The following is a 13446-nucleotide window of genomic DNA, read 5'->3' as shown; positions in this document are numbered from 1 at the left end:
AAAGGCAAAAACAATAAAATATTAATGATTGCTACATGACTACAGTTTTGTTTTTTAAAAAAAAGATACAATTGAAAAGAAAAAATCTGTTCAACATTTGCATTTTTGAAATTCATTTGATTATGAAAATAAATAACTTACTGTGCTATTTGCAATAAGATCTGATGTGATGCCAAGGGACATAATTAAAAGAGTAGATCCAGCTACTCCAATAAGAACTGCAACACCATATAATTCATATTGACAGTAAGTCTCTCCTTCACCAAAATGAATCCAAACACAAGCCCCAAGGCCTAAGATGCAACCTATTAGGTAAGTAATCTAGAAGGAGGAAAAAAAATAGAAAATTATTAAATAAAAAAATTATACCTATAAAATTCACTCCTGGTTTTTCAAACTAAATTAATTAAATTAAATATTAAAAAATTTAAACATTTTTTTAAATATTACATTTTCCCCATTAAACTAAGTGCAAAGAATTGCTCAAAAATAAAAGAAAAAAAGATTTAAAATTTTAACTTTTTTTCTTGCCTAGTAGTTGAGTAAATATTACTTATTACATTTGTATGTTTCTTTCTATTTTTACAGAGAACTAAGAATAAATACTGAAAATTGTCATAGCAACCGATATTTTGAAATGTTAAACATTAAAAAATACATCAGTGAAACTACTTGATTTGCAATAAACACTTTGTTCAAAAAAAATTGGTAAGTTAAAAATATTTATGTATTAAACTAAACATACACTTGTCTGTAGTATTTGACAAAAAAAATAAATAAATAAATAACTGGAAAAAAAGAAAGAATTTAAAAACAAAAACCACAAGTAAATTTAATCCAAAAGATAAAACTAAAACAACTACATCACAAAGAAATTCAATTATATTTTATACTTGATAAACACTTACTTTGCTACCAAAATGACGATTAATAAATTTCACTATAAATGATGATAGAAATCCACTTAAAAATATCACAAGGGGAATAATGGCTATTTTACTCTGAAAATTTAAATAAAAATTAAAGATGAGCATTTATAAAGTGTAATATTACAAAATAAAAAAAGAAGAAACATATATCAATTACCTTATGTAACTTAAGTGTATCCTGAATATACATTGGCATATAAACTTGTGATATATTAAAAAACAGTCTCGTAGAAGTATACAGAATTGCAACCTATCAAATAATAAATGAAAAGTTTAAATGATATAAAATGTTAAATAAAACAAAGATTTGTAAGCATTAGAATTTCTAAAATAGGTAGGGTACAAAAACTAATCTCCACTGCAGAATCGTGGCGACCATAACATTGCCTGCCACCGAACATTTGCGAGTTTTTGCAGAAAGATTCTCCATTACAAAACAAACATTTTCTTTTTGCTTGGCTCTGCAAAATTTTGGTATGGATCTCCAAAACAGGTTTTCTGCAGAACTTTTTTTTTCTCAACAGAATTGTTTTGATAATACTACAATAAACTATTTTTGTTGTGTTGAGGAAAAAAATTACATTTACAACTAAAAAATTTTATGTTAAGTTTTATTCTATATATCAAGACCTTTTTCAAAAACTTAAAGAAGTGTTTAATTTATTATAAATTGGTAACCGATATATTTACTACTGTTAAAAATATTTTGCAAAAATATATTTGTGCTTAAGGAGATTTGTTGCAGAAAGATAAAAAAAAATTCTGCCATAGAAAACTGGATATAGGAAAAGTTGTTTTTTTTTTTTTTGAAATCATCCCATAAAATGCTAAAAAAATATTAATAAAGACATAGATTTAGAAATAAATTTTTTAAAAAAAATATTTATAATGAAGTAAAATTGGTAGGCTCAACAACTAAATCATCAACTCTTTTTTTTAAAAAAAAAAATCCAACTATTAAACATTAAGTGCATAATTTAATAAAAATATAAAAGAAGACAACACAAATTTGTAACTACTAAAATTTCTGAATATTTACACTCAAGTAAATTGACTTTATTGATTTTTATTAAAGGAATAAATATAAATGAAATTAGGTTAATGCAAATCTAAAAACCATATGAATAATCCAGTGCATGGCCATTTCAGATAATTACTATTTACCTAATTCAAAAATTAAAAACAAAACCTAGATCCTTTTTAATAGTAATATAAAAAATTGAAAACTTTGCTTTTCTATGAGACTTAAAAAGAAAAAAAAAAATTTTTTTTTTTTTTTTGCATTGGCTCCCAAGCCCTGAGAAGTAGTCTCTTGATCTTTAGAGTATTAAGGTCTTTTTTATTATTACAATCAATCTATTTCAAAAAAGATCCAGGATAAAAAAAAAAACACTGATAATTAAAGAGTTGAGCAGAACAAGATGCTAAATGACAAAGAAAAAAAGTTTTCTCAGGGAAATATTTTATTTATGTTTTAAGCTATACAACATTATATGCAACATGCCAGGTATTTAAATTTTACAAATTTTAGAGGAAGAAATTATTAAATGAGTTTTGAGTATTTTTGAAGTGGAAGAAAATACAAAGTGGATTTGGAAACAAATAGTCTCGGTAATGTAAGAAAGTCTCTCATTTGGAAGCAAATTAAAATGCCAAGATTGAAAATGATATGATGCAAACAATTAAAAGAATTAGAAAAATAATCTTAAGAAACTGAGGTAGAAAAATATACTTAAATAAATCAAATGAAGTTTTTTAATCAAGTACATTTAAAAGGAGTATTATGAATTTATACAGTTTTGCAAACTGGAAGCCAGCAGACAAGGAATAATCCTTACTTCCTATTGTAAAAATTTAGAAGCAAATTTATTCAAATTCTTTAAAATGTCAAATTACCATCAACTCAGCTCTTCAATTGTAAGTTCACTGTATAAAAAATTCCATAGAATTGTGTGTGTGAAATCGGAAGTCGCCATGAAGAAATCGTCAAAGGAAGGCATTAGATTACATTGGGCTGTCTGGCCAACTATGATGATGATGTGTGTGTGTAAAATTTTTACAGATTTTGTTTTGTGTGTAATCTTATTTTAACTTTCGAAAAATTAAAACACTTAATGCAAACAACACAGTTAACAGCATGATTTCTGTACAAATTTCATATTAATAAAAAACTTTGAGAAATATAATATTACTATTTATTTGCAAACATTGACAAAAATAATTACCATGTAAAATTGTGGTTGAAAAAACCAATCACTCCAAGTTAAATGTGGCTTTTCAATCATATTGCTAGCTTCATTGATTACGCACTGCTGTTCAATGGCAAAATGAGGATGATCCTCTTCTTTTACAAAAAGATGGAAGATCAATGAGAAGACAGTACCAACACCGACCATTGCAAGTGCAACATTCTAAAACATGTTAATCTGAGTCAATTGCAAATGCATCATGCATGATTTAATGATGTACTGCGATCTATTAACAGGCAACATTTTAATAAGTGAACAGGCAATATATATATATATAAGATGCACAACANTAAATCCTTCACTTTATATGTGATAAAAATATATAGAATAATTTTAAGTTATCTAACTACATTAAGCAAATCTTATTTATTACATTGCTTTAAAGGTTTAATTATAAGTCATTTAGTTAGAAAACTAAAAATTTTTAGTCTGTGTCTTTTACCACTTCAAACCATATTCTATCAAATTCATGAATGAGGGACATTTTTTATTTACCTTTTTCTTAAAGAAACATTTATTAGTTCAGGGTAGCTTCTCTCGAGAGAAACCTTAATTCTCCAAGATTTGTAGAATTAAGGTTTGAAGGTTGAAGTTGTAGAATAAGGTTAAAATTTTCAGACTTACACGCTTTAAATTAGTGTAATTTTAGAAATAATTTAAAAATTTATTTATCATACACATTTAATATATTGCTACAATAATTATATATATTAAGAATTCATATACAAATTCAGAAATCTTTCATAAAATAAAATTTTAGTATTATTATCTAAAACTACTCATTATTTCAATTCAAAAATTATTACTTTTATTACAAGTTTAGATATGAGTATTGAATTCATAAATGCTTATAATTTAAATATTATAGTAAAAAATCAAAGAAATGCTTTTCTAAAAAATGTGGGAATAATAAAAGAACTAACAAGAACTATTCTCTAAATTAGCTTTGGCAAGTTACTATAGGATAAGATTTAATCAGACAGAGTTAATTATATAAAACAATTTTAATGGCAAATCATAAATTGACACACGCCAGCAGAAAAGTTGTATTGATCACTTTGATAATACTCAAAGATATTCCAAAGTAGATTCGGAAGAGAAAGCCTAGAATTTCATGTTTCCCAGTGGTATTTTTAAATTAACTGTGAAAACTAGGCTTACGCTGTTTATTTTTTTTCTTTATATCCGTCATTGAACAGCCGACCCAGTTTTGGGTTTACGACTACTAATATTCAACTCCGTAGCCTTGTAATTTTGAACCAATACAGAAGACAAGGAAACTCCTGAATCAGTATTCCCAGAGGTGTTGATTTGTTATGGAAACATGGAGGACTTTGAGATTCGACAGATATAACGTGCATCAGTCACCATTTACTACACAGGGAGTCTTCGACCAACAGGGAACGAACCCACGGACACTTGGAGATAGGACCAGTGCCAGACCAACCAGGATATCCCGACCTAGGCTTACACTGCTTGCTGAGAATAGAGTGGATACCTTGTTACTCAAATAGTTTCTAGGATATGTGAAAAATTTTGATAGCCTTTTAAGTATCGCCCCGGTGGATGATAACAGTCAGTTTCAAAAAAGAAAAAAAAATAATTGGTCTGGGGCAAAATAAGAGAAACAACTTTTCTTTATGTAATAAAAAAACTAATTTAACAGTATATCCAAATGAGAGCATAGGGTATACCTTCTGCTACATATGAATAAGGGAAAACAAAAAGAAAAATACAAATAAATGTACAAATACTGGTACAGAAATAGTCATACTATAGTTTCGGTTCTATAAACAAAAACCTATCTCAATGCTTGAAATAGACACTGAGGTTCTATAGACACTTCTTGTGCATAGAGCTGAAACTATTGCATATCCATTTCTGTATCTTTGTATCTTTCATAAATTAATATATTTTAAAATTTAAATCAGAGAGAGAGAAAGAGTTGAATTATGCTGTAAAACAAAATAAAGACTCTTAAAAATGATGAATAGAAATGATTCAAATAAATTATAGCAAAATATAATATTGAATAAAATATATAATTCTGTAACTGAATAGCTTTTTTTAACTTTTAAAGTAGTGAAACTTGAGAAAGTAAATGATTAAACCTAAGAACATTTGACTCATAGATTACAAATTGAAATGTGTTTATTTTTATTATTTCTTTATGTAATCAAACAAACCAGCATGGTTTAAGGAAAATACCAACTTTTTATTAAAATATAGATAACAGATTAAGTGTAGTATTTGCTAACTTTGAGGATGTTACAACACTCAGACTTTGCTAAAAACTATCAAAAGGTTGGAAGACTATTTCACATACAAGATCTACGGTTAAAACAGCGAATCTCAAATTTATAATATGCCTTTCTAGTGATTTTCTAACATGCACTTTAAAGGTTATTGCAACTAAAAGGAAAAAAAATTGTGTAGGCTGAATATAACTTTTCTTACCTTCTTATAATTATTTCCAATATACTTTTCAAAACAACTAACAATAAAGATAAAGTAATATTACAAGAGTATAAAGAAGCTCTAAAACAGTTATATAAACATAATTTAAAATAATTACTCTAAATATGTGCAGATCTGTAGGTCCAATATGGGAATCTTCTCCACTAGCTACACCTAAGACAATTAATAATGTTGTATATACACAAATATTAGACGCGACTGTCATGGCATATCTAAAAAGAACAAATTTATATTATTGAAATATATATCTTAAACAATACAAACACTTACATAGGGATGAAGTTTTGCTGAGTAAAACAAATAGAGCAAAATAAAATTAATTTAATTATATTATAACAAGTGTTTTTAGTACTTAAAACTCTGAATAAAATTTAAAAAAATCATACTTAATAATAAAAATTAATTACTAATTTATTATGCTTAACCAAAATAACTTTATTAACAATTAGCACTCCAGTTTATCCTAACACAATAAGTCTATAATAAAATATTGGATGCCAGATATAATTTTTTTGGACCCTTGGTCACAGGGTGCCCAAGGGTGTTTGTCACGGAACAAGAAAAGGCACGATACCAGAAGGTAGTTTCCATGATTCTAGATCAGGGGTTTCCAACTTACATGAGACCGGGGTTCACAATTAAAGACACAAATCAAATGGTGGGCCGCAACTTTATCATAATTTTACGTAATACTCTTTTATGTTTGAAGGAACATTAAATATTACTGTCAGATTTTTACCAAGTTGTACAAAACAAAAGTATTGAAATACAAATTAAAATAAGAAGAGGATTTTTAAAAATATTTAATTGCATATTAAAAAAATCAGGCTACAATAACTTTAATGTGCACCTATGTATTAAACAATTAGTGTGCAACAGATATCTAACACTTTAAAAAGGTTGGTATTAAAACTTATATAGTAGCACACAAAATGTTCAATGAGAAAATTGCAGTTTGTCTGCTGCAACCACCAGACAATAGATATTTACATTTTAAATTTACAAAAGTGTGTGTAAATATTTTCGTCCAAAATGAGTGGTTTCAAAAAGCAAAATCGGAGAATTTCTTTGAGTAAATTTCTGATACACACATGATAAATTATATTCACGAAATACAAAAAATGAAATAAAAAAGAGCAACATACACGATTATTTTTGTACTTGAATAAATATTTTCATGGATGCAAAACCTGAGAATTTTTTTTTTGTATCGTTGGTATGTTAAATTACACAAAAACTAAGAGATTAGGTTCTTATTAGTAAGCAAAGAATTTTAAACTCATACAGATTTTTTACGAAAATTGTCCGCAAAAAAATGACAACTAATATATTTTAGTTTGTGGGCCACAAAAAAAAAAAAAGGCTTCGCGGGCCGCCAGTTGGAAACCACTGTTCTAGATATTCTCAGGATAACCAAGCCTCTTATTCCAGGCTAAAAAAGTTATTCTGACAATTTTGATGTTTGACTCAGATTCAGGTAAACCTAATCTCAAGTGTCATAAGAGAAGGAAGTACAGTATAGTCTTGATTTTGAAATCGATAAAAAGCTTTTATGTAAGGAAACTGTATGGAACTAAAAACTGCATTAGCCACAGTTATAAAAGAATACATTGTGGAAATTTTAAGAAATATTTTTGACAATTGAACAGGAAAAGTATTATCGAAGGGTAAAATATTGTAGTACATATCCATATAACTGAGAAGGAGAGTCAAAACATGGAGTGGCATATTCAAGCGTTGCGATCGTGAATTGCAAGATTGTAAATAAAGTTAAAGTTATAAGAAAATAATGCACATAAAACCAATCTTTGCATTAAAATAAAAATAGATTTTAGATCAGGAATGACAGAAAAGTGAGATATCTGGACTGAGGCCCATCCGAATTGAAAAATAATTATGAAAGCTCCATAATAAATAATAATAAAAGATCGTGATTATCTGGACTGAGGCCCGTCATTCACATGAGAGTGGTGTTAGATCAGGAATGAGATACAAGTGAGATATCTGGACTGAGGTCCATCGGAATTGGAAAATAATTATGAAAGCTCCATAATAAATAATAATAAATGATCGAATGATCGCAGATAACAAGATTGCAAATAAAGTTATAAGATAGTGCATAAAAAACAAATCCTTGCATCAAAATAAAAATAGATTTTAAAATTTCAGTGAGGAAAATTTTTTTAAAATTAAGTTGGAGTAAAACTTACCTATAGGAATTAAGCTCAACTCTTTCACATGAGAGTGGTGTTAGATCAGGAATGAGAGATAAGTGAGATATTTGGGTTGAGGCCCATCCAAATTGAAAAATAATTATGAAAGCTCCATAATAAATAAACTTGGCATATTCGAATGAATTGGAACAACTTATGCAATCCATAAATAAGAAAGGAAAAGAAAATATCACACATATTGTACCTAAAAAATAAATAAACTTTTTGTAAATCAAAAGTAATTTTATCAAGAATAAACAAATCCCTTTAAAAAAATTACAACTTCATTTTAATTTTAAGAAAATTTGGAAGTTAATTGAAAATATTTCAAAAAATCATAAATAATGGATTTGTAGCAGAATCATAATCATGATCATAACTCACATTATATAACACTTTAACTGTTACACTTAAATTGAATGTTTTCAAATCTGGTGATCACTATCAATTTTAATTTATTAATAAAAAATAGTGTTTGTAATATATTTATAGTAATAAATTTGAATTAAAGATATCATTGTATAGTACAAGATCTTTATAATGCAAACCTTGAAACACAAGGTTTTGTATTAAATAGAATTTTGTCTTAAATAGATCATTTCATGTGTCATTAATAAATTTACCAACTAAACATGTCAATTTTAATGCTTTAATATAATTTTTAAGAACAAATATATTGAAACACAAAAATATACAAATAAATATTTATTAGTTATAGAAAAAGATTAAATTATCAGGAGCATTAGAAATAAATTCCAACAAATTCTCCAATATTGGTTGTAAAGTTAACGCAATTTATAAAGAATTGTGGTTTAAAGAATTATATTTAGATCTTTTTACTGAACTTAAGTAAAAGCCATTAGTAGTACATTATAGTTTCACACAATTTTAATAGCACACATAATCAGAAAAACACACATTAATCTCTATTAGTTGACAGAATTAGAGATTTTGATCTCTTAGTATATTAATATTAACTAACATATTTCTATATAACACTTAAGCTATATTCATAAAAATATTAAGTGTATTCGAATTACAAATTTGTATCCAGTTTTAAACATTGATTTAAAATGAGAAACAAGTCTATATATAGATAATAAAGGTATTAAAATATTTCAGATGCTTTAACATGATGGCAATATTTATAAGAAAACTACTTTTACTTACATACAAAATTTCATTATAATAACCAACAAAAATTTATAACTTGAACAATAAATTATAAATTTGGATATAATTAAGATATACTTCATAAAACTTTCAAATCAAACAAAATACATACATAATAATTGCTACCATGAACTTTTATTGTTTTAAAATAATTTATTAGTTAAGGAATAAAAGTTGACATCTAACATTTAAATTTTAAGGCAATAACTATATAAAAGTTATTTTAATAAAAGATGATCTATATATTATTATTGCTAATCAGAAAAACAGCTATGAAAATATAATTATTATTTTTTTTTAAAGTATAGTATTTAAAAAAGACAAAATAAATGAAAAAGTAAAAACATTGATTTACTGATCAAGTCAAAGCAATCACATGGTTATGAAACTTCTATAAAACACATAATTTTGANTGATCTATATATAATTATTGCTAATCAGAAAAACAGCTATGAAAATATAATTTTTTTTTTTAAAGTATAGTATTTAAAAAAGACAAAATAAATGAAAAAGTAAAAACATTGATTTACTGATCAAGTCAAAGCAATCACATGGTTATGAAACTTCTATAAAACACATGATTTTGATAATGTAGGAACTATTTTCCAAGTAAAATCATTCAATAAAAAACTATAAGCCCAGTTGCATTTAGGAAACAAATATTAGTGAAAATTTTGAATTGCATTGATAAAAATAGTTGTAATAATAAACTATAACATGATAAAATGATTTTGCAAATTATTTGATATTTCAAGTGAAGCTCTGAGCTGGGTTATAACAGCAATTGTTTCTTAGATGCTGTAAGCAAAATTTACAATACAATTTTATCACCAAATAGAATTTATCATTAATTAAAATTTTGACCACTTTTAGACTATATAATGTCCACATTTAAACTGGAGCTCTGTATATCAAGCCAATACAAGTTACAATTGTTTAAACTGAACAAACAAAGTTCATTGAGAATAAAACTTTTGATCATAATCCAACAAAAACACAAAACTAAATTTTTAGAAACTAAGTTTTTTTAATGGACTAAAAATAAGAAAATTAGTTTCTTTTTTAGACTTATAACATGACCTTCTACACATGATCTTTTATGATAAACTTTTAATTCCTTATCTTTCAAAAGGAATGCATCATAAGTCCTTAGCAAATAAAATTATTTCTCTCTTTATAAAGTTAAAAAATAAAGCTTTTAAATTTCTTATTGATTTTATTATGAACTTTAGTTAGTCTTACTGACTCTGGTAGAAGATATATATTGGTGACAGTATTTCATAGCAGTGAAGTTTTCAATTTTATAATTTAAGTGATAGCAAAATAACTACTTTAGTCTTGGATTTGTAAATGTATTATTTTGACCTTCACCACTTATGAATAAGGAAATTGTTGTTGCGACGCAGGCAATTATTGCCCATACGCCAATTGACTGATGCCCCGCCATTACGAAACCTACAAAGCACTTAAGGCCAGGCAGAAAGAGGACCTAAAGGCACAAGGCCCGGAGTCACGCAAGACTAAAGCACCACAAATCGTGTCGGATGCAAAGGAGGACTTCAAAGTTCCCGTGAGGGATGCAACGAGAGCGAGCGGTGATGTCAGACCGCAGCACCAAGACTGGGTCGACAACAGTGGACCCAGTCCACTGCTGTCGACCCAGTAACCACTTATAAATAAATTAAACATTCATATAAATGCTTGATAAGCATACAGTGATGTCTTTAAACTCTGGCAAAATCTAAAAGTATTTCTGCTAACAATTGTAATTTAAATTTCCTTTTATTATCCTTTGAGAAATTCATTCTAAGTTGGCTGAAATGACATTTCTAAAACTATAAAAACCCATACTTTCAAAGTTTTACTTGCAGGATAAAATTGATAAGCTCAGGGAGCGTAGCCAAATCTTTGAATCAAAAATAAGCACTTTTAAAAAATTTTCAAGCACTCAAAAAATTCATATTCAATCAATGACATTAGTGAAAAACAAAAACTTTTTATAAAAAGTTTTAGCGTTAAAAAAAACCCAAAAAGAAACGGGCATAAATCGAAACAATCAGTACTTTCCCACATCACCGAGTGAATTCAACTTGACCCTGAACTCAGAACAAAAGTACCCTTACCCCCTACGTCAAAAAAAGTGTTAGAAGTAAAATAAAATAAATAAGAATAAAATTAAAATAAATTAAAAAGAACCACCAGATATCACTGAAGGGAAGAAAAAAAGCACTTTTTAAAAACGCCAGCTGAAAAAAGCACCTTTAAAAGCTTTTAAAAACGAAATCCCCAAAGAAGCACCTTTAAGTACTTTTTACAAATGCTACGCACCCTGAAGCTACATAAAAAAAAATAATTAATATAATCGCTCATACCAACTAAATGCCAAGCTTTCCTTCTGCCGTATTTCCTACATAGGAACATATCATTGGGTTGATCAGATTCAAATCCAACAAATGGGGTGGATATACCATCAGCAATCTGCCCAAGAAGCATCAGAGATCCAGCAACAAAATTACTCAGGTTCAAAACAGAATGTTCAAATATAAGCAGATAAGAAAACCACATGGAAGCACATAGATCATTTAAAACATGGCCACAACTGTAAGCTAGTCGCCTTCCAAGAGGTATAACATGCTTGACAGGCTGACGAGAGCCAGAGAAAGAAATGGATGCTACATCCATTTTTAAACAAGGGTAACCTAAAATAAATAAATTCGCTAACTTTAGATATTTTTTAAATGCAAAAATAAATAGGTATAATTAGAGCTTTTAAACAATTTTTACTTTACATTTTGTAATCAAGACAACTGCATGTCTCAGTCAGGGAAGCCAGATTTTTCAACAATAAATAAGTACCTATTAAATACTTCTCAAGCACTCAAAAAACATTTTTAATCACTTTCGAAAAAAAATTACAGTGATAAAAATTATTTTTTTCTATCTTTTGAAGTTCTTATTTTACAAACATAAAATCATTTTCAAAAACTTTACATACTAATTAAAATAATTACCTTTCTGATAAACATTGCATGGAAAATCATGCATTTTCTGTAATTCAGAACGACAATCAACACGGCAAAAAAATTTCTTTTTAAGAGATAGAAAATTAAGCACTTTTTACAAACCCCGAATAAAAATAAGCACCTTTAAGCACTTTTTAAAAACGCTATGCACCCTGCTCATTGTATAAGTCAACCTCTTTTTGATTCCGAAATAGCGAATTTCTGGTATGTCGGGTGTGTACAAGTCTATCATTATTCCTATCAAGGTCATGCGTTAAACGATGCAAGACGCGTGACAAATTGTGAATTCAAATGCTATTGCAAATTATTTTAAAATATGTGAAATTTTTAATTCTTTGGATGGGGGGGGAGATGATTTTTTTGTGGGACTCAACAGATAAGGATGAAATAGAATTCATTGTAGAATTGGGTTTGTATGACAACACTAAGATTAATAAATCTGACAAAATGTTCTGAAATCTTCAAATTTTTAGCTTTATAGTATCGTTTTAAAAGTTTGCCTCGTGTTATATATTTTAAAATATTTTTGAATAAATTAGCTTTACTTATTCTTAATTTTTTAAATGTAAATTAAAATATTGTTTCTAAAAAAAAACAACCTTTTACGTAAAAAAAATGAGAAAATGTAAAATTAATAGCATAGATATAACATATTAAAAATAGTTTTTCAAACTGATAAGTTTTAAAGGTAAATTTATGCAGTTATTCATATAAAGGTTAACTCTTGAGTTTATGATGCATTGATATTTCAAGATCAACAAATGTCTAACTTTATTACTGATGTATAAGACAAACCTCTGTTTTTGAGAATTTTGAGGGTTTGAAATGTTAAGACATGCATGGCATGGCTACACAAGTTATTTTACTTGGGCATGGACATATTATAATCATGGACATAACTGCATGGGACATATTATAATCATGGCATGGATAACACAAGTTATTTTACTTGATAATTAACAGTTAAATGATAGTAAATGATAATAAACTAATGTCATTAAAATACATTAAGATCAGATTAAAAAAGTTTTTTTTTTTTTTTTTTTTTAAATGTTCTCATTTTGATGGTGATTACTTTCAAGAACTAGTGAGCTTTTTCTTGTTTTGAAGAAATCACTATTATATTTTGAGTGAAGCCACATTGTCAAATATTTCTCATTGCAGTTGGATTTAATGAATTCAGGGGTCTGAAAATTTTACTCATGAAACTGGGTTATTCTTAATTTATATCAAAAAAAAAATTTTTTAAACACTTTCTTTAAACAACAACCATAATTTGCAAAAAATATCCTTTTTGAATTTTGGTTCCTGCATTTGAGTGATGAAATGACCCATTTTATGAAAGCATCTTTCAGTTGTAATTTTAGAAACTTTTCTCGCG

At 27.2% G+C, this 13446-nt stretch overlaps 1 protein-coding gene across 6 annotated transcripts in view; it reads right to left on the bottom strand.

Annotated features, from left to right (window-relative positions):
- LOC107453639 (major facilitator superfamily domain-containing protein 12) overlaps positions 1 to 13446 on the bottom strand; it is a 39267-nt gene that overhangs the window by 6760 nt on the left and 19061 nt on the right. For 5 of the 6 annotated variants that reach the window (XM_043049920.2, XM_043049921.2, XM_043049923.2 and 2 more), the window contains exons 2-8: positions 11415 to 11741; positions 7867 to 8074; positions 5754 to 5868; positions 3155 to 3340; positions 1087 to 1179; positions 909 to 1001; positions 142 to 321 (exon numbers count right to left, since the gene is read on the bottom strand). In XM_043049920.2, the coding sequence (XP_042905854.1) occupies positions 142 to 321; positions 909 to 1001; positions 1087 to 1179; positions 3155 to 3340; positions 5754 to 5868; positions 7867 to 8074; positions 11415 to 11724 (1185 nt within the window). In that variant the 5' untranslated portion in view covers positions 11725 to 11741. The remainder of the gene's footprint in view (positions 1 to 141; positions 322 to 908; positions 1002 to 1086; positions 1180 to 3154; positions 3341 to 5753; positions 5869 to 7866; positions 8075 to 11414; positions 11742 to 13446) is intronic. The other variant, XM_071185545.1, reaches the window with a different exon arrangement.

The sequence above is a fragment of the Parasteatoda tepidariorum genome, chromosome 9 (assembly GCF_043381705.1).
Source record: "Parasteatoda tepidariorum isolate YZ-2023 chromosome 9, CAS_Ptep_4.0, whole genome shotgun sequence".
Lineage (NCBI taxonomy): Eukaryota > Metazoa > Arthropoda > Arachnida > Araneae > Theridiidae > Parasteatoda > Parasteatoda tepidariorum.
This window is presented reverse-complemented; position numbering and strand designations above follow the sequence as displayed.